Source organism: Thamnophis elegans, chromosome 4, assembly GCF_009769535.1.
Source record: "Thamnophis elegans isolate rThaEle1 chromosome 4, rThaEle1.pri, whole genome shotgun sequence".
Classification (NCBI taxonomy): Eukaryota; Metazoa; Chordata; class Lepidosauria; order Squamata; family Colubridae; genus Thamnophis; species Thamnophis elegans.
This window is the reverse complement of record NC_045544.1, coordinates 116,113,779-116,134,854: the sequence shown is the minus strand read 5'-3', so window position 1 is coordinate 116,134,854 and position 21,076 is coordinate 116,113,779. Positions and strand designations below refer to the sequence as shown.

At 42.8% G+C, this 21,076-nt stretch overlaps 1 protein-coding gene across 1 annotated transcript; it reads left to right on the top strand.

Moving 5' to 3' along the window:
- Window positions 1–326: 326 nt before the first annotated feature.
- Window positions 327–20,707, top strand: FNDC4 (fibronectin type III domain containing 4). The gene is made up of 6 exons (XM_032214941.1): window positions 327–405; window positions 6,389–6,504; window positions 6,788–6,992; window positions 7,534–7,623; window positions 14,404–14,537; window positions 20,672–20,707. Exons 1-6 carry the CDS (start codon window positions 327–329, stop codon window positions 20,705–20,707), a joined length of 660 nt encoding a protein of 219 aa, XP_032070832.1.
- The last annotated feature ends 369 nt before the right edge of the window (window positions 20,708–21,076 follow it).

Here is a 21,076-nt window from a genome sequence, read left to right as displayed (position 1 = left end):
TGCAACAGCAGCATCAACAGCAGCAGCATCGCGGAGCTCCGCGGAGATTCCCGGCGGTGTTGGGCCCGCCTGATGGAGCCGCCAAGCGGCGGCGGAGCAGGTGGCGGTTCGGCGCCGAGCTCCGGAGCCGCTGCTGACTGGGGGAGCGTGACGCTCGTCCCTGCGGCGGACACTGCGGTTCCCTCCGCGCGTCCCTCGCCACCTTGAGCGTCCCGGAGACGGCCGTCCAGACCCTTTTGTCGCGGGAAGGGGGCTCCCGACGAACCCGAAGCCGCGCCGACACCCCCGCTCGACTCGATGAGCAGCTGCTGCATCTGGCCGCGGTCATGGCTCCGATTCCCACGTACCTCAATCCGGCCGCCGTCCTGGTCCTGGTCAGCTGCGACCTGTGCCTTGTGCGCGCAAGTAAGTGTAGGGGATGGAGATGGGGGTGGAAGAATCTCCCCAGTGGATCCAGACCGAGATCCCCACCCTGAGATTCCCCTCCCTCCCCCAAGGGCCACTTCTTCCAAAGCTTCCCCTTTCGGCGCCCTTTCAGACCAGCCCACTTCTCAGTCACTGGCCTTGGTGCTGAAGTAGGTCTCCCGTGCCTTCCTGCTTCAGGGACCAATTGTACAGTGTGACTCTGGTTTAGGGAGAGGGGCTCAGGCCTATTGGCCTGCCCGTGTTTCTACAGTGGCATGGTGAAAGACAGCTGTGTCACTGGACAAAAGAACAAAGTCCCTTTGGGACAATTCAATTGTGTGAGGTTTGAAAGCAAGAAAGACTCTCAATGCTTGAGTTGCATTGTTCTCTTCTCAGAACTTCCCCACACCACCTTTCCTTTTGCCCAACATCAAAATCCCAGCCAATTTCATTAGAATAAAAGCTTGACTCAAGGTTGTTGCCATTTGGCCTTGCTAGGTCTTCTCTGAGGTCCTTGTCCAAGTGCTCTTGCTCTGCCAGCTGCAAAGTTGTTTTTTTAAGAAGTATGTACTTGGCACCTTGCAACAAACACCAAAGCCCATTCCCCCATTCATTTCAATTCTTGAGCCACACAGAGTAAGAGAATCTGGCACTTGATAGAAAGGAAGCAGTCATTTGCTCCACTACACTAGCCTGAGATGCTAGCTCAAGGCCCCCATGAATCACAACCTCACTCACATACATAGTAGTACATATTATTGGTGCTGATTAACTTGTATTTTTTATAGATGAAATGCTATTTGCTGCCTTTAAAAGGTGGGGATGGGATGGGAAAACAGAAGTATGTGCTAAGTTAACAGTTCAGGCAGTGGAGGGAAAAAATGTCTAGATGGTATATCAATGCATTCTCCCTATGTAGGGACATAGAGGCTGAGGCCAAAGTCCTGGCTCTGTCAATCATGCATAGCCTTTTATATCTCAGAGCAGCATTTGGGTTAAAGGGTGCCCACTCCCATTCAAACAAATATATTCTGGAGTTATTCTTCTTGCTTGTTCTGTGCTCATTGCCAAATATATCTTCTTGATAGTGTTAACATTTTTATGAATGCAAACAAGGTAAAGTAGCACTATTCATATGGGTTTATAGCTTACAATAAACCATATGCAATCTGCTAGGAAGCTAGCAGATTTTGGTTTTCTAGCATAGCCATGTTAGATACACGGGATACACTCAAACTTAGATAAAATTGCAAAGCATCTACATTAGCAAAGCAATTATACCCCTGCCTGCTGCCAGCCAGGAACCTAGTACAATTTTCAGGATTTCTGGTCCACCTTAACTGCCCAAAAACTCTGGAAGTTTTAGTAATACACATCTGGAGATCACAATGTTGTAGAAATAACTGGATTGACAGTAAAAACCTAAGAAATCTAATTCCCAATTATTTATTTTGTAAATCATCATGTTGTAGAAATAACTGAATTGACAATAATAAGTTAACAATTCCCAGGTATTAATTTTTGGATAGTTATATTCTAATTGGTGTCTTCAAATGCTTTCTATTTATAAAAATAGAGTTAAAAACCAGACATTTACAAGCCTTGCAAATTTGGCCAGCTAAGCCAGGGATTCAATGAAAATGACCACATGGTGAGATTGAGAAATTCAGATGGACAGGAGCTGGTAACTTAAGTGATCAAGTAGGAATAGGACAAGGACCAGCAAAGGGACAAAGCCGGACAGAATAGTGGTGCAAATAGCTTCGTTAATGAAACGTGTGAAATATGAGAGTGTAGCAGAGTTCAAGTAACAGAGCTGATGGGTGTGTTGCCCCATTTGTCAGAAAATCAGCAACAGACAATAAAGTGAAAACAGCTGATGCAGTATACGTGCTACAGGCCAAATTTGCAAGGTTCTTGGTGTTAGTATATTTCCATTAGGAGATCTGGAAAGAATCCAAACTAAGAAGCAGATGAAAAAAGGCATTTCTAACCAACATATTGGATCTCTCTCACACACAGACAAAACACACACACACAAGCAGTGTGAAGCCTTTATATAGTTTCCTCCCAGCATTTCCTTCCTTAGCTTTCACTTCCCTCTAAAGAATGTTGACATCTGCTGCATTTGGTTACTCTTTCTGTCTTTCCAAGCAAATGAATTAGAAAACTGAATGAATTAGAAAACAAAAAGCTGCTAGAAACATTTTGATATTTGGGATTCAATGATACAATGTGATTCATAGGATAAAATTTTGAAGGATACTCTTAAAAAGGCTGTTCTGATCCAGGGTTCAAATCAGACAGATAGTCAAGCTCCCGTTCACCCACCCACCCTGTGCCCACCAATCTATTCACATTCAGGTTTTCAAACTCATACTGAACAATATGGTTACTAAGCACATTCAATGCTCATCGTTTTTTATGAATTTAGAATTTAGGAAGAAAGGATTTCTATCCATTTCTGCTCTCAATAGACAATGTTCCTGCTTAGCTTCTATGTTTCTAAACATTCATCACATTAATCTACTATTAAAGGGATATATTTAAATAATGTGATTTGCTTTTAAAGAAAAAAAAAGTGCTGTTAAATGTATATCCTGGGTTTCACAGTCATAAAGCAGCCTTCCTTGTGACAAAAGAAACCTTTTTTATTGAGGGTCTGCCCTCTGGAATGTTCTCTCCCACCATCACCCCAAATAGGCTTTTAAAAAAGATTAAAAACTCCGGTTTTCCCTTGGTGTTGGGGCAAGGTTGATTGGAGATACTGCTGGAAGGATGTAATGTATCTTCTGGGTTTCTGATTACCTATTAATTACAGGTGAGATTTTAACTACATTTGTTTGGCTTCTTGTACATTTCCCAGAGTTACAGTTGTCCAAGTTGACTAGCCATATAAATCCCTTAAAAAATGTAACTCGAAAAACAAAAAGAAAATGTCTTCCAAAAGAAGGAAATCAATTCCATCAGGTTTTGCCTTTCCCTCGGAAGTTCCTTTGTGGGCCCTGGCAGAGGATACTCCATTACCTTGCTTTTAAGGCAGTTTGATCAGACTTTGCTGCTTCTCCTCTCCAAACTCCATCTGTCTTTGACAAGGAGGTGTCAGAGGAAGAGATACAATCAGAAGTGGTATTCAGCCGGTTCAGACCAGTTTGCCTGAACTGGTAATGGAAATCACGGGTCCATTTGCCCACCTGCCCTGGGTCTATGCCGTCCTATTTAGGCACGTTTTCAAACTGCACTCATGCATGCAAGTCACTCGCGTGGTCAAAGCGCATGTACGGAAGGCCAAGCACATGCATCGATGCATGCACGCTCACATTTGCGAACCGGTAGGGAAAGTAAGTTAATACCACCCCTGGATACAATTCATTGAGACATTAAGAAAGGGCACCCGCACATTTTTTGCGAGCCTCACAGAAGCCTCTCTGGCAGAAGGGTAGGAAAACAAATGTGGCAAATAAATAGAAACTACCCTATTTTTCGGAGTGTAAGATGCACTGGAGTATAAGACGCACCCAGATTTTGAAGAGGTAAATTTTTTTTAAAAAGTTTTTGCACTCTGCAGACGTCCCAAACAATCTGCACGCCTCATTTTTTGTGAAAAATGGGGCATGTAGAGAGTTTGAGAGGCCTGCAAAGTGCTCCTGTAGGCTGGGGGAGGCAAAAACAAGCAAAAAAAGGCCTGTTTTTTGTGAAAACAGGCCCATTTTTTGCAAAACAAAAGGACATGTGTAGCCTTTAGGAGGCTTGTAGAATGCTCCTGCGGGCTGGGAGGACCAAAACACAGCCCATTTTTGCTCTTTTTTGCCCTCCCAAACCCTCTGCGTGTCCATTTTTGTGAAGGAGGAGGGGTTTCGGGAGGCCAAAAATGCTGTATTCAGTGTATAACATGCACCCAGATTTTCATCCTCTTTTTTGGGGGGGAAACTGCATCTTATACTCCGAAAAATAAGGTACATACTCAGTATGACAATACGAGATGCAGTATCATTTATTGACATTCATAATCAATTCCCGTCAATGCTATTGCCAGGCGGGCAATATTTCTGGAACTCAGCTTCACGCCTGCTCAAATGGTAGAAGCTCCTGAGAATGCCTGGGTGAGTGACATCTAAGAAAGGCATCCCTGTTCCCCATGGAAACAAGGGTGGGGCACCCTCCTCTGTCCTGGATTGGCTAGTGAAGGGAGGCCCAAAGTTTTCTTCTTCTGGGAGCTTGGAAGGGTCCAGACATTCACCAGTAGCCTTACTTCAGATTCTCAAGGTCAGCAGTGCCATGTCCTGAGAAGCTTTAGCATTCTTTCAGTGAAGAAAAATCTCCTTCTCCTTTGCTCCAGCCACAGCATCTTTCTCATCTGAAAAGAGGGTAGAGAAGGAACAGCCACCCAAGTCCAATGAAGGCTGTTGGTACAAGTTGGCTGCTGGCACTGCTGCATCCCTGGCTGGTACACCATATGCTGCTGCCAGCCTCCCATTAGCAAATTAACACTTGCTGGAGAATAGAGTTGACCCCCACCTATGTCCTTGGCTTGGCAGGCTTGCACTGGCTGCTATGGGCTCCTAGACAGGCTGATGGCTCTTGGCCATGTGCAGAAAAGCTGAATGCCATGAATATCAAGTAACTTTGATAGTAGCTGGATGGGTGGGATCTTTAAAAACTTTCCTTAAGGAACCATGAGGCCGGCTCTTACTTCTGGATCAGTTCAAGAAGGCTGTGTTTGCGCATCTTGCAAAAGTTGGCTAGTGTTAGCCTTGGTTAGGCTTTCTAGTGGCTTATTGTGTGGTGCAAACCCACCCTGATTCTTTACTTTATAATTGTGCAAATCTAGAAACTGGGTTAATCCAATAACCAGGTTAAGCATGCTATGTGGAGTTGCTTGGGGCAGAAAGGAAATTGCATCTCTGCTCAGACTGCAGCATTCTGAAGTTAAGTAGAGCCATGGTGGCTCAGTGGTTAGAGGGCAGTACTGCAGGCTACTTCTGCTGACTGCTCGCTGACTGCAATTTGGCAGTTTGAATCTCACCAGGCTCAAGGTTGACTCAGACTTCCATCCAGAGGTGGTATTCAGCTGGTTCAGACTGGTTTGGGCAAACTGGTAGCGGAGATCGCAGGTAGGCCTGCCCACCCACCCCGGCTCTATGCCATCCTCTTTAGCCAAATTTCTGAGACTGGGTGCATGTGCAGAAGGTGCGCATGCAAGCAAAATAGATGGGCAGAAGGCACGCATGTGCACAAACCGAGCATGAACGCATGCGGTGAACGAGTGGTAAAAATAAAGGAAACCCACTGCTGCTTCCATCCTTCCGAAATCGATAAAATGAGGAGCCAGATTGTTGGGAGCAATATGTTGACTCTGTAAACCGCTTAGAGTGGGCTGGAAAATGCTGTAAAGCGGCATATACCCTGCTTCCCTGAAAATAAGACCTCCTGAATAATAAGCCCAATTGGGCTTTTGAGTGCATGCGCTAAAATAAGCCCCCATCCCAAAAAAATAAGCCCTCCCCTAAAATATTTAACTGCATGCGCAGCCAGTCCCTGCCATTTCCTGGGGGGGGAAGGTGCGGGACATGCCTCATGTGCCCCACATGTACCTGCCATCCATGTGGAATGGCCATACGGAGGCTGCTCTTGCAAACCCTAGCTACCGCACCCCTTCTCTTAGTGGCGGCCGCAAAAAGAACGGCAGGCCAGCAACACTAGGGCTGGCAAGAGTGTGCCAGAAACAGAGACAGAATGTCCGGCCCTCTCTGGATCAGCTGATCCGCAGGCAGAAGGCTGAGGTTAAGGGGCCTTCTGCACCACAAAAATAATAAGACTTCCCCAAAAAGTAAGGCCAAGTGCTTATTTTGGGAGTCCAAAGAAAATAAGACTCTGTCTTATTTTTGGGGAAACATGGTAAGTGCTATTGCTATTCATTATGAGCAATGGAAGGGAGCAGCCAGTAAGGGTTCTCCACCCATCACTTTCTTGCATCCCACAGATCGGCCCCCATCTCCCGTCAACGTGACTGTTACACAGCTCAAGGCAAACTCGGCCACCGTCTCCTGGGATGTGCCAGAAGGAGACGTCATCATCGGCTATGCTATTTCACAGCAGGTGAGCTTGCGTTGAGGCGCTCCTGGAAGAAAGCCTGTCAGGGGACCAAGTAGCATCAAACCTTTACGCCCCAACCCAGCCGGGGCCTCCCATTTCTAACCCCTCTGTGGGCTGTCCCTTGCTTCCGTTCAGATGCCTCCCTCCCAGATTAGGACTAAACCGTCCCTTAGCGTAGCAGTAACTCTCCTTAAGCCGCCTGGTGGAAGTAGGCAAGGTGAGCCTGAGGGCTTGTCCCACAGCCTGGCTGGCCTCCAGCTTTTAACAACCTTCCTGGTTCTGGCAGCGACAAGATGGGCAAATGCAACGATTCATCCGGGAGGTGAACACCACAAACAGGGCCTGTGTGCTCTGGGATCTGGCAGAGGATGCAGACTACATCATCCAGGTCCAGAGCATTGGCCTCCACGGAGAGAGTCAGGCTAGCAAGAGAGTCCATTTTCGCACGTTAAAGCAAAGCGACCGACTTCCATCCAACAGCTCAAACCAAGGTAAGCGAGACCCTTTTGTTCATTAGTTTGGTGTCATCAAACCCAGGCTTTGCTCGTTGTAAACAACTGTTTGCTGTATCAAACGTAGTGCAGCAACACCTCCTATCTTATCCAAGGATATGTTGGCAATTTCTTTCATTCCCATCTGTCCACTTTATCCGTTGTCATCTTCTTTTTCTGCTGGCTTCAACTTGCTTAGCTTTTTTTATGTCAATCATTTGCTAAAGTTGGCCATGGGGGCCAGATTCTCTCACTAGCGTCCAGCTCATCCCAATGAGAAACAAAGCCCAGCAATGTCAACCCATCGCCTCCATTGGCTACCTTGCAAAGTTCTCCTCCTCAGTCCCCAGTTGCGTATCCATAATTCTTACAAGCCAAAGGCTAGTTAGTGAAAGATGGTCTTTCCTAGCTCCCTGTCACTCCAGAGAGCTGACCTGCTCGAAATGTGAAACAAAGCAACCCTGGAGGTGCTGAGGAATTCTCGTCTGACTTAGTAACATGAATGATCCCCTTGCCAAGTTCCAGCCTTGTGTTTCTACAGGAGACATCACAATGGAGGGGCTGGACAAAGAGCGGCAGCTGCAGACCGGGGAGATAATTATCATTGTGGTTGTGCTGCTTATGTGGGCAGGTGAGTTCTCTTGGGTTCTCTGGATTTAGGCAGGATTGTGGCTGGAAGACTTGGCCTGCACAAAAAAGGTACTTTTCTGCAGTGTGTCTTTAGGATTGGCTATTGGCTTTTGGAGCAGCAAAAGAAATGTCTTCTATGAGTTCCTGAGGGCAAATGTTTGCAAAATTATTAAGGTATTTGATGTTCAGTACATGTAGGCCTTAAATGATGACCAAAATTGAGCTCAAAATTTCTATCGCTAAGCAAGACAATGGTTAAGTGAGCTTTGCCCTATTTTATCCCCTTTCTTGCCACAGTTGTTAAGCGAATCCCTGTCGTTGTTAATTAGTAATTACGTCAGTTACAGCCCTACCTGAACCGGGAGGCTCTCACAACAGTCACTCGAGCCCTTGTGATCTCTAGGCTGGAATACTGCAATGTGCTCTGCATGGGGTTGCCCTTGAAGTGCATCCGGCGACTGCAGTTAGTTCAGAATGCAGCCGCGCGAGTGATAGCGGGCGCACCGCGGTTCGCCCACATAACACCCATCCTCCGCGAGCTGCACTGGCTACCTGTTGATCTCCGGGTGCGCTTCAGGGTATTGATGACCACCTTCAAAGCACTCCATGGTAGTGGATCTGGGTACTTGAGAGACCGCCTTCTGCCGATTACCTCCCTCCGACCGATTAGATCGCACAGACTGGGCCTCCTCCGAATCCCATCTGCCAGTCAATGCCGACTGGCGACTACACGGAGGAGAGCCTTTTCTGTTGCAGCTCCGACCCTGTGGAACGACCTCCCCGTCGAGATTCGCACCCTCACCACCGTTCAGACCTTCCGCATAGCCCTTAAGACCTGGCTATCCCATCAGGCCTGGGGATAGGTTCCCAATTTACCCGCCCGAGTATTGACTGCTGAATGCAAGTTGTGTCTTATCATTTTATTTTGTTCACATATTGTTTGTTTTTGTATTGCACCCCCTTCCCTACGATTGTAAGCCGCCCTGAGTCCCCTCAGGGAAAAGGGCAGCCTATAAATCCCAATAAAATGGAAAAAAAAAAAAAAGTAATGCACTAAAGCGAATCTGACTTTGCTTGTCAGAAGGTTGCAAAAGGTGATCACATGACCTCAGGCGATTGCAACCATGATAAGTCCATGCCAGTTGCCAAGCGTCCGAGTTTTGATCATGTGACCATGGGGCTGCTATAACTTTCATGTGAAAAACAGACATAAGTCATTTTTTTCATTGGTACTGTAGTTTCAAATGGCTACTAAATGAATGGTTGTAAGTTGAGGACTAACCATATCTGTTAACTCCTAAAGTTGTCATGGTGAGGAAATGGTGGGGGGGGGGGCGTGCATTCCATGCATTCTTTCAGCTAGAGTCGGATCTCAGATTACTGCAGCAGGCTTGGGAAGGTTGCACCTCATTGGGGAATGTGATTCATGATACAGATTGAGGGGAGGGAAGGAACAGGGGTAAAGTTCAGCTATAATTCAACTAAGGCTAAGATCTGACTGCCAAAAGATCTTGCCAAAAATAAATGCTCCTAATAAATGACTAATTTTCTTTTGAAGTTTGGTCGGAGGCTCATGAATCAATTAGGACATATTTTGGAAACCTGACAGTGTCAACATTTGATATCTCGTGAATTTTGCTCAAACTGCCAACATTACACATTTATCATTGCTATGAGTTCTGGCCCATGGACACATTTAAAATCTATAACATACCATAGAAACTTTAGATCAAAAGTATCCGAAGGCTTAGATTATTCACAGCACACTAAGAAAAATTATCACAACTATTAGATGCATTTGACCAATTTAGATGCTAAACCTAGAAATATAAAACCCATTTTTAAAGCACAGAAAACAAAAAGGAGTAGCTGACTGTCAAATTATGAGTTCTTATTGTGTTCTGTACAAATTCCAGCTCTTTTGTAGATTTAATTCTGTCATAATATAGAACAGTGGATGATATTGTTTGTTTGTGTGTGGGTCTCTCTCTGTGTGTGTGTGTGTGTGTATGAGTGAGTGAGTGAGAGAGAGAGAGAGAAAGAGAGAGGGAGGGAGGGAGGGAGAGAGAGAGAGAGAGAATGAGAGGCTTAGAGTACTGCACAAACCAAATCTGCTCAGTTTTATTTGTGGTTTAATGTATTGTGTAAAACCCAGAAAAAATGGGTAAATTCAGTAATGAGGATAAGAACGTTGACAGAGTTGATAAGGAATGTTTTTCCAGGCTGACTACACTGCTTTAATTCAGTGCATTTTTTTTTCAAGGAGTATTTTTCCATAACATTTTTAGATTACTGCTTATTCACGTCCTTAGTTTGCAAATTAAGTAATTTGAATTTTTGAAGCATCTCCGTGTGTTTCTTTTGTTTTCTCTTAGTTGCTTAATTTCCCACCAAACTGCCAGATCCTATTTGAAGAGCATGTTTGTTCTTTTCTCTCTAGTACGTTGTCCTTGTACGGCTTTTTGCATATTTTTACTCTTATTTATTATATACAATTGTCTGTCTTTGAACAATGATTTTACCAGTCATGATCAAACATTATTTAATGCTTATCTGACTTTTACTAAACATTGCAAATGTTATTTTTAAAGCGATTCATTATATTTGCATTTTGAAAGGACATGGGTAATTTGAAGAAATACTATTGAACTTTGGAAATTGCACATGAATCCCCAGATCCATCTTCTATAATTTCTGCATGCTTTTCGTATTATTTCTGCATGCTTTTCATGCATGTTCAGTACTTGCATCCTTGTTCCAAACATTAATCCATTGTTTACATTTGTATTACACATCCTTTAAATGGGCAAATTACTTTTGAGATAGCCGTTAGCAACTCTGTCCAGTATACTACATCATGTTCTGATTTCTTGTGATTGCATCCATATCAAAATAGGCCTTATTTGGTCTCCCCAGTTTTGAAGGGTGACATTTTCCTGTGTCACACAATTCATTCATAGTCCTTATGAAAAGAAGGACTAGGGGGTGACATGATAGCAGTGTTCCAATATCTCAGGAGTTGCCACAAAGAAAAGGGAGTCAAACTATTCTCCAAGGCACCTGAGGGTAGAACAAGAAGCAATGGTTGGAAACTAATCACGGAGAGAAGCAACTTAGAACTAAGGAGAAATTTCCTGTCAATTAGAACAATTAATCAGTGGAACAACTTCCACTTCCTCCAGAAATTGCAAATGTCCAACACTGGAAGTTTTTAAGGAGAGATTAGATAACTATTTGTCTGAAGTGTGTAAGGTTTCCAATCTAAGCAGGTGGTTGGACTAGAAGACATCTAAGGTCCCTTCCAACTCTGTTATTCTATTCTATTCTATTCCATCCCATCCTATTCGTTGCAGACACTTCAAAGGCTGGTTTCTTTTGACAAGTCTGTATCTTTCTCCCTCCCGCCCTCTCTTCCTCTAACTATGTTTCTTAATCCTCTCCCCACCCATAAAAGTCCAATACAATTGGCTATTCTTCCTTGTAAATTGACAGGGAAAGGGCCTCTGTTCAGAACTTTCATTTTAGAATATTTTAGGTAATGGATTAGCCACTCTTGGAATCCAATGCTGTAATAACTAGTGCAGTGATTCTCAAACACTGAACTAGTGGTTCACAGTGATCTAACAAATGTTAATGGGGAGTGAATGATTGGATACTGGTGTGAAAGCCTCCGCTTCAGAAAAAAAAAATCAGCTTCTATTTTTCTGACCTTTTATCTGATTCCAAAAGGAAAGGGTTTTTTTCCCAGCTGTGACTGGTGTCTACAGCATTCATCTTAGGAATGGCCAGTTCATACGTCACTTAATTTCTGGAGATGTTAATATTTATTATAAAAAGAATGGAAGCCAGAATGGAAATGAAAACAATGTATGCTTTTCTTCAGTTGCAAACTCTGCAAATGTAAGGTTAAACAAACATTTCTACATTAATTCAAACCCATTTTTTTCCTTTTCCAAACAGAAATATAATACAGATAGTCCTTGACTTATAACCATTAGCCAATTGACTGTTTAAGTTACAATGGCACTAAAAAAAAGTGATATATGACCGCTTCCGCATGACTGTTGCAGCATCCCATGGTCGAATGTGACCCAAATTCGGCTGGTTAGCTGCTGGCATGTATTTATGACAGTTGCAGTGTCCTGTGGTCATGTGATCATCTGTTGTAACCTTCTGACAAACAAAGTCAATGGGGAAGCCAGATTCATTTAACAACCTTGTTACTAACCGTATTACATTTAACTGCAGTGATTCATTTAGGAAACATTATAAAATTGGGCACTATCTAATAAAATGAAATTCAATGGTGAAAAGAGTAAGGTTCTACATTTACAGTATAGGTGGTACCTTGCTCAATAGTAGTAACTGTGAGAGGGATCTTGGAGTCCTAGTGGACAACCATTTAAATATGAGCCAGCAGTGTGCAGCAGTTGACAAAAAAGCCAACACAGTTCGAGGCTGCATAAACAGGGGGATAGAATCAAGATCACGTGAAGTGTTAATACCACTTTATAATGCCTTGGTAAGGCCAGACTTGGAATACTGCATTCAGTTTTGGTCGCTACGACGTAGAAAAGATGTGGAGACTCTAGAAAGAGTGCAGAGAAGAGCATCAAAGATGATTAGGGGACTGGAGGCTAAAACGTACGAAGAACGGTTGCAGGAACTGGGTATGTCTAGTTTAATGAAAAGAAGGACCAGGGGAGACATGGTGGCAGTGTTCCAATATCTCAGGGGAAGCCACAAAGAAGAGGAAGTCAAACTATTCTCCAAGGCACCTGAGGGAAGAACAAGAAGCAATGGGTGGAAACTAATCAAGGAGAGAAACAACATAGAACTGAGGAGAAATTTCCTGACAGTTAGAACAATTAATCAGTGAAACAGCTTGTGTCTAGAAGTTGTGAATACCCCAACACTGCAAGTCTTTAAGAAGATGTTGGATAGCCATTTGTCTGAAACAGTATAGGGTTTCCTGCCTAGACAGGTGGTTTGACTAGAAGACCTCCAAGGTCCCTTCCAACTCTGCTATTGTATTGTATTGTGTAAATGGGGCAAAACTCACTTAACAACTTTTTTGCTTAACAACAGAAATTTTGGGCTCAATTCTGGTCTTAAGCCGAGGACTACCTGTATGCATCTCATGCTTCTAACGTACAGTACTGCACTCTAAAAGCTTCTTTGTTCTTTAAGTTGTTGTCAACTCATTTCCCAGGTAACAGACAGGGGAAGAGAAAAGCTAGGCTAAAGGTTTTGAACTCGTAACTTGGTAATACATAATGGAAATAAAATTAATATGGATGATAATTCCCCATCTTCTTATTCAAGACCATGCCAATTTTTTACGCTCCAAGATTCTCTTTAAATGAGAAGCTAAACAATTCTCAAGGTCTTTAGAAGCAGATGGATTTTTCTTCTTCTAAAACATTTTCAGTTTAAAAGTGCTTCCACAGAAAGAGGTATGTGATGGGGGAAGTTATTTAACCCCATTCAATTTCTGTTTTCACATCATTTACTCGCTGTTCTGACATAATGCTTGTGTACTTGCCCCTTGAAAGACTAGTTGGTGATGAAGATTGGGGTATTACGCAGACCCATGGTTTGTGTTTCTCTCTGCCCATTTCTAAATAATTATTACAGGATTTTTCAAAAGTGTTTACAATCACGATCACTAACCTCTACATTTCTGTCTAAAAGAAAACTTACGTAGGTGAATAAGCAGTTTTATAAACCTACTAGCTGATAACCCTGCATTGCCTGGGTTGTTATAGATGTCAAAATGTTTGTCTGACAGGGAGCCCATGCGCTCCTCTTTCCCGCCCCGTCTACGATCCTGACTCTCCCATGTGGTCCTCTTCCCCCCCCTCTACGATCCTGACACTTTGCCCCAAAGTTTATTTGATAGGAAGCCATTGAGAAAGGCCTTTCTTCCCCCTACTCCCATGCTCATCATCCCTGCCCTCTCCCTTCTTCCTCCCATGCGCTCCTGTTTCCAGTTTGCTTTGGACAAACTGTTAACATTTTAAAAAGAAGAGTAAAGCAATACTGTACATTCATACAGTATGTGATAAATGAAAGTTCTAGGGAATCAATTATCAGGTTTTGCTCTCTCTATGACATTGTTCTATCAATTAACACCCTGGAGGATTGCACCTACTCTTGACTGGCAACATTTAATAGGAAGAAACATGTGAACTCTCAAAAGAGCTTTCACCATTTCAAATTCCTCACCTGAGACAGGCTCAAGTGTCCGTGTAGATGTCCTTCCATATCACACTAAGCTATAATATTGGCTTTGAACATCTGGAGAACCTGGCCATTGTAGTTGGGACACATTGGATGTGAATGTTAATAAGCCAGGGTTAAAATTATAATTCAGTGTAGTACATGAGTCCAGCCACAGCTTGGCTAACATTTCCCCCTCTTCACTACATGACTCCACCATTTGTCCCCCTCTCCAGGCATTCTTAACAAATCATACACACACCACACAAACATTTGGGGATGAAAGAATTACTCCAAAATTGGGGAGTGTGTTTTTTGTATGTTTGTGTGTGTGTGTGAGAGAGAGAGAGAGACAGACAGACACACACACACACACACACACAAAGAACCAGAGAAACACTAAAATATTTTAAAAGAAAGAGCATAGCTTTTCAAATGAAGAAAATGCTGGAATTTGAGTTTCCCGTGTTCATCTTTCCTTCCTTCGTTCCTTCCTTCCTTCTTTCCTTCCTTCTTTCCTCCCTCCCTCCCTCCGTCCCTCCCTCCCTTCCTTCCTCAGCTGTGATCGCACTCTTCTGCAAGCAATATGACATCATTAAGGACAACGATTCCAACAATAATAAAGAGAAGACCAAGCCTTCCTCAGAACATAGCACTCCAGAGCGGCCCACGGGGGGGCTACTACGTAGCAAGGTAAATACTGTTACTGGGCAAAGGAGGGGTGAGTGAAGGGTACAAGACTGATCTTATTTCAGATGGGTTGAAATTGGCAGGGAGAGATTCCCAAGCACACTGGACCATGAAGAGGACCTGGGACACAAGGTGAAAGGCTTTACTAGAGGTACCAGCATCATTCTTTACTACAATTATTATATGCCACATTCTCAATCCTCACTTAAGCTACAATGCAGTTTTTTCCCTACTTAGGATGTAATATGAACCTTATTGTATAAGGATACAAAGCTTTTAAGGATTAACATTTATTGTCAATTAAATCTGTATAGCCTCCCATCTCCCCAAAAATGATTCTATGCCAATTCAAGATCCACTGCCAGTTGGTGCCTAGAATTTTAAAGAATATAATAATGATAATAAATAATAACATACTCTCAGAACTATTAGAATACCAGCATGGCAATATATTGAATGGAAGTGGACATCACGTAAGACATGAGGGAACGAAATCACTCCATCTTTCTATTATTTGCAAGTAATTGGGCTACATCTAGTAACCAAATATTATCAGGCTCTATTTTATGAACTTAGGATCCGTGTTTCAAGCTCAGCACCAGGAAGCGCTGTTGTGTTCTGCCTTTTCAAGTCAGGCATAGGAGTCCGTTTTTGAAAGACAAAACTGCTGCAGTCAGCTTCATAATAAAAAAATCCACAACAATATTGGACAGCCATTTGTCCAGGATTCAATAAGATCTCCTACCTTGAGCAGTGGATTGGACTAGAAAACCTCCAAGGTCCCTTCTAGCCCTCTGATTCTATAATTCTATGAAATTAACAAGAAAAATTATGTTACCCAGAATTACATATAGTTTGTAATGGTAGATAAAATGGATCATTATGTTTATCAGAGTGTTTACAGCTTGCATACGTCATTTCTTCACAATAAAGCTAGGCTGAAAGGAAAGAATGGCTCAAAATCCCCTAGTGAATTTTCATGGCTCAGGGTGAAACTAAGTTGAACTCAAGTTTTCCAGTCTCTGTTCAATAACATAACAATTATTTTTTCCATACAAAGCCCTGGTTGTCACATTCTTTTTCAAACTCTAAGGAAATCAGAAACTGCATGCCTGAATGCTTGAAAGCATTTTACTCATATTAAAAAGTTCTTCTAAATCTTATGTAAAAATATTAAAATGTAAATATCTGATTATGTGAAATGATACAGGCATTTTAACATCAAATGTGTCAGTAAACAAAACAGGTTGTTGAAAGAATGTTGACGTACATATGTCTATGAGAGTGAGAAAAAGAACACAATGGTTAATGGTCTCATACATTAAAAATGAATTTGAACATTTTTAGTCCTAGGGAGAAATACCTTTAAATGGGCATCCCACCATTAGGAGAAGTGTTAACCTAACCTTGATTCGCAAAACAATTGTAAGGGGGAAAGTTGTTGTTCATTGCGAAGTTGTGTCCGGCCCATCGCAACCCATTGTCCAGCCCATGGACAATGTTCCTCCAGGCCTTCCTGTCCTCTACCATCCCCTGGAGTCCATTTAAGCTCACGCCTATTGCTTCGATGACTCCATCCATCCACCTTATTCTCTGTCGTCCCATTCTTCTTTTGCCCTCAATCGTTCCCAGCATTAGGCTCTTCTCCAGTGAGCTAGTGCAACAATTTAACTTTCTGATCAGCTTAATTTCAATAGAAAAAACTGGTGTGTCTAGAAAATATTTTTCTAAAATGAAGACAAAAGGATTACACAAGATTCCCTTTGGCAGAGAAATTTGGGCCTTTGTAGAAATATAAAAGGGATGTGGTGGCTCAGTGGCTAAGACACTGAGCTTGTCGATCAGAAAGGTTGGCAGTTTTGCAGCTCGAATCCTTAGTGCCGCAAAACAGGGTGAGCTCCTGTTACGTCTCCTATTACTTGTCCCAGCTTCTGCAACCTAGCACGTAAAAAAATGCAAGTAAAAAAATAGGAACCACCTTTGGTAGGAAAGTAACAGCGTTCTGTGTGCCTTTGGCGCTTAGTCATGCCAGCCACATGACCACGGAGACATCTTCGGACAGCACTGGCTCTTCAGCTTTGAAATGGAGATGTGACCGCCCCCTAGAGTCAGCAACAACTAGCACATATGTGTGAGGGGCTCCTTTACTTTTACCTTAGGAGAAATATCTAGCCTGAGCTTAATGCAAACAAAGAGAATTTTGTTCCCTTTCCCCATTCCCTGACATAGGAAACAATTTTTAAGAAGTTGGTTCAATTATTGTTGAGAATCAGCATGCATATTTAATATATTATGATTGACTGCAGGCAACCAGATGTTTAGATTGGGTTTGGCATTTTTGTCCATCTATTGGGTCCTTTCCACAGATTTGGGATAGGCAGATTTTTAATAATATTAAGAGTTGTCATGGGAACCAAGTAAATCTGCCTTTGAAATTGACTGATGATGATTTCATTCAAGTAGTGCCTCAGATGTTTTTGAATTGTACCAACAGCACCTATCCTGTTTCCCTGAAAATAAGACCTCCATAGATAATAAGCCCAGTCAGGCTTTTGAGGGCATGCACTAAAATAAGCCCTCCCCTGAAAATATTGAAACACAGCAGCAGGCATGAGGTGACCACACTCGCCACCTCCTGCACCTCAAAAATAATAAGACCTCCCCAAAAATAAGGCCAAGCACTTGTGGGGGGGACCTTGTCTTATTTTCGGGAAAACATGGTATAACTATTGGTACTACCTTTGTTTTCTTTTGCAACAGTCATTCTATTTCTACCTTTAGATGTTTTGTGATATTTATCTGTGTTTTCTCCAATTCTTTCTCTTCTATTATTATTCAGTTAAAATATGGTATGATATGTTGGAGGAGAGAAAAAGAAATGTTGCCTAAAAATGAACTGTCGGAAAACTTCTCTGGCCAACCATACAACAAGCAATATATGGTTAAATATTATATAATATGCTGGTTTGGAGAGTTAAAAAAAAAGAATATCATATGTTATCAGAGTAATCTACCGAAATACAGGAAATTGTGTTATATCAAGGTAGACTGTTGTGTTGCCATTGTGGTTAAACATCTGAATGGACACTTTTCAGCTTGGATGAGTCCTTCAGTCATTGAGCAACTTGTTCTGACCCAGGCTTCTCCAGCAGCACAAAGCCGAGTCCTCGTCCCAATAAATCCCCTTTATTTAATTTACAGTGAATTGTTCTCCAGCAAAGTCTTTCTTCTCCCACGGTCTTTCAAGATAGTACACAATTACTGACCTTTATCAGGCTTGGAGAGTGGCCAGGCCAATATCTCTCAGCGCCACAAGAATGCAGGAATGAACTAATTGTCTCCTGCAAACACCCATCCCCTTTCTCTCCTCTTTTATTCCCTATGGGAAGGGACATTCACCGTCCACCTGTGGCCTTACTCCCAAGTTGACCCTTGTTCCTTAGCTGTTCCCTTCATCTAGCAACATTGCACATGCGCACACGGGAACAGGCTTCAGCTGTTTGTCTGCCTCACTGATGTCTGACTCTGAAGGCAGCTGATAACTGTCAGATGGCCCTGGCCCCCACTCTGCCTCAAACACAGAGCACTCGTCAGAGCCTTCCCCAGACTCCAGGACTGGCCCATGTCCCTCCCCAACCTCCTCACTGTCCGAATCTGCTGCCAGCTCCACTGGCCACTAGCGGGCCACAACACAACTTTCCCCCACCCAGTTCAGTGTGCCCAGTAATAATAATGGGTGATAAGAGTTGCTCTGAAATGAAATGGGCATAGTGGAAACAACTGAAGAATAGGAAGAGATTTAAAGTAAGAGGAAAGCATGACCCTTAGTATAAACAAGGCAAACATTGGTTTAGTTCTAGGGGAATGTAATAAAGGCTTCTCAGAAAAGATGAATTTTGAGAAGAAATCTGAAAATAGGAAGATAACATTTCCAAAACAATTATGGAGTGAGGTAGAAAGAGTGAAATGTCTCCTGAACCAGTTTCTGGAGTGATTATCCAAACAGCTTCCACAGACTGGCAATAGCAGTATGTTGGAGGAGATGATTTTTAAAAATGTTGGTTGTAAATAATTTACAAGTTTCCCTCCCCATCTACACAATACACAAGAAGTATTTGACTCATCATTATACTGTAACATTAAAAATCACAGTTTAATTAGCCAAATATAATTAATTTTACCAGTATATAAAAAGAAATTAATACTTTACTCAGTTGCATTCTTTCGTTACCTTCTTCCATCTTGGAAATAAGGAGGAAAGAATCTTTTCAATGTAGCTAGAGAGAGAAAAGGACAGCAAGATGGATACTTAAATGTACCAACGGAAGATAAGAAAATGTATTATAGGAAGAAGTGGCAAAGGAGAGGAAAAATAATAAAACTACAAAGGAAACACTTCTTTTAATATTGCAGGATGAGAATGTACTCATAGAGTGGAAAAACTGTTGTTCTTTTCTTATCCATTATTAAACATTCTTCTTCTTAATTCTATCAAGATTGCCTGAAGAGAATCAAGAACCACCAGTATAGGAGAATAAAGGATAAGTTTTTGCTGGCACATGCTTTGCCTTGTACTTATACCTGTGGCCCATGTTCAGCCTTTCAGGTTAAGATAGCCTCTTACCCATACTTTTATACAGTTTTGAAATTTGTGCAGTCACTTTCATTAGTTTTGTATTATCATATATTATCTATTATACCATCTATCATTATCTTTACCAGAGGTGGGTTTCTTCCAGTTCGGCCCGGATAGAACGAAGTGGTAGTGACAGCGGTGGGAAGCTCCACCCACCTGCCCGGAAACTTCTGCGCTTGCGCAGAAGCGTCGCAAGCACATGAACACGAGCAAACTAGTAGTAAAATAAATTGAAACCCACCACTGCTCTTTACCTTATCTTACCCCGTGTTATTTTGTTATTTGAATGCTTTCAAATGGTACAATCATTTTGTATCGGCCCAGAGAATATTAGCTATTGGATGGATAAATAAAATAGCATGAGAGGGACACTGGATCATATTAAGAGCCTTTTGTCCTGCATTATGTTGCCAGAGCAGCCAGGCATATATATGAAATGGATAGCAGAATATGAGGGCAAGCAAACACTCTCTCCCATACATTTGAATATATTGCTTCCCAAACTGGTTGGTTAGGCACAATCCTTAGCAGCCATAGTTTAACATCTATGAATATGTAAAATCAATTTTACAAGTAATCTATGTTGGTAACAAATCGGTTCATATTTGTTTGAAAATTCCATGTTTTCATTTGGTAAGTAATTAGTTAAGATATCACTGAACTGGGCTTGACTTCTGCTAGACATATACACAAACATTCCATATCTCAACTTGCTTTTAGTAACAGCATGCACATGATCCAGGCACAACATTGCAGCAAGCTACAGTCATGTGATCGCCATCTGAAGCCTCCCCTGTCATCTTTTCACAAGGAAAGTCAATGGGGAAGCCGGCAGGGAAGATCATATTGCTCCTATAAGTGACTCCCACCCTTTTTTTCCCCAAGGACACCCACTGTGGAATACAAGATCCCAGGGATTCTCTACCTGTCCACACTCCGTAGCAGCCCCTGCCAGCCAACCTGTATCTGTACGGTCTGGCTGCAGCCTCCACTCCAATGCTCAGATGTGCCCACCTACAGCCCCTTCCAGTCCACTCATGCTTCGCAGTGTCCAGCTACAGCATTCCCACCCATGATCCATTGTCTGTCCATGGCACCCCTTACACACACACACACACACACACCTTACTTGAGACTCCCGCCTTTTCCCACTTTAGCAACCTGAGGTTATGATGGCAACCAGGACTGCCAGCATTGCGGTCACTAAGCAATGAGGTCCCATGTCATTGAGGTTTATGACCGCATCACTTAGCGATGGAAATGCTTGGGTTACAATTGCCATTGTAACCCCAGGACTCCTGCTATTCTGCAGTAAGAGTTTAGGTGGCTTTGACCCTTTGACAGATTCTCTTCATTCCAAACTCTTCTCTTGTTGAGCACAACAGAGGAACGGAATCAAAGAAATCAAATGGACAGAAAGGGAATAGAAAATGGAAGTTTAGAGGAGTTACCACTGCACTCTTTTTTAACTTATTAGTATAAACATCTCTCTCTCGTACAGAAGAAATCACCATCTATCAATATCATTGAAGTATAGCTGTTGCCACACAGGCTCGAAGCACTCCAGAAGGCTGCTGGAACATTGCTGGGCCCTGGGTCTGGCTCTTCACCTGCATGCAAAGAATTAAAGCTTCTTGCCCTGAAGGAGGGATCTGCATGGAGCCAGCTGCCAAGACAAGGTGCATGTAGAAGCTGGCCTCTAACTAATCTCTCGTCCTGAAGTTGTAACAGAAACAAGCCTGGGCCACAAGGAACAGCCAGCTGCAATGCCTTCAAACCAGCAGCAGGAAGTGCCGCAAAGTGCTAACCTGGGAACAGACTTGAGTGAAGATTTCCTCCCTGCTGATGTGGGAAGCAGAATTATACTGGGCCACGTTTTCCTTCAGGCCTGAATGAGAACCTAAAG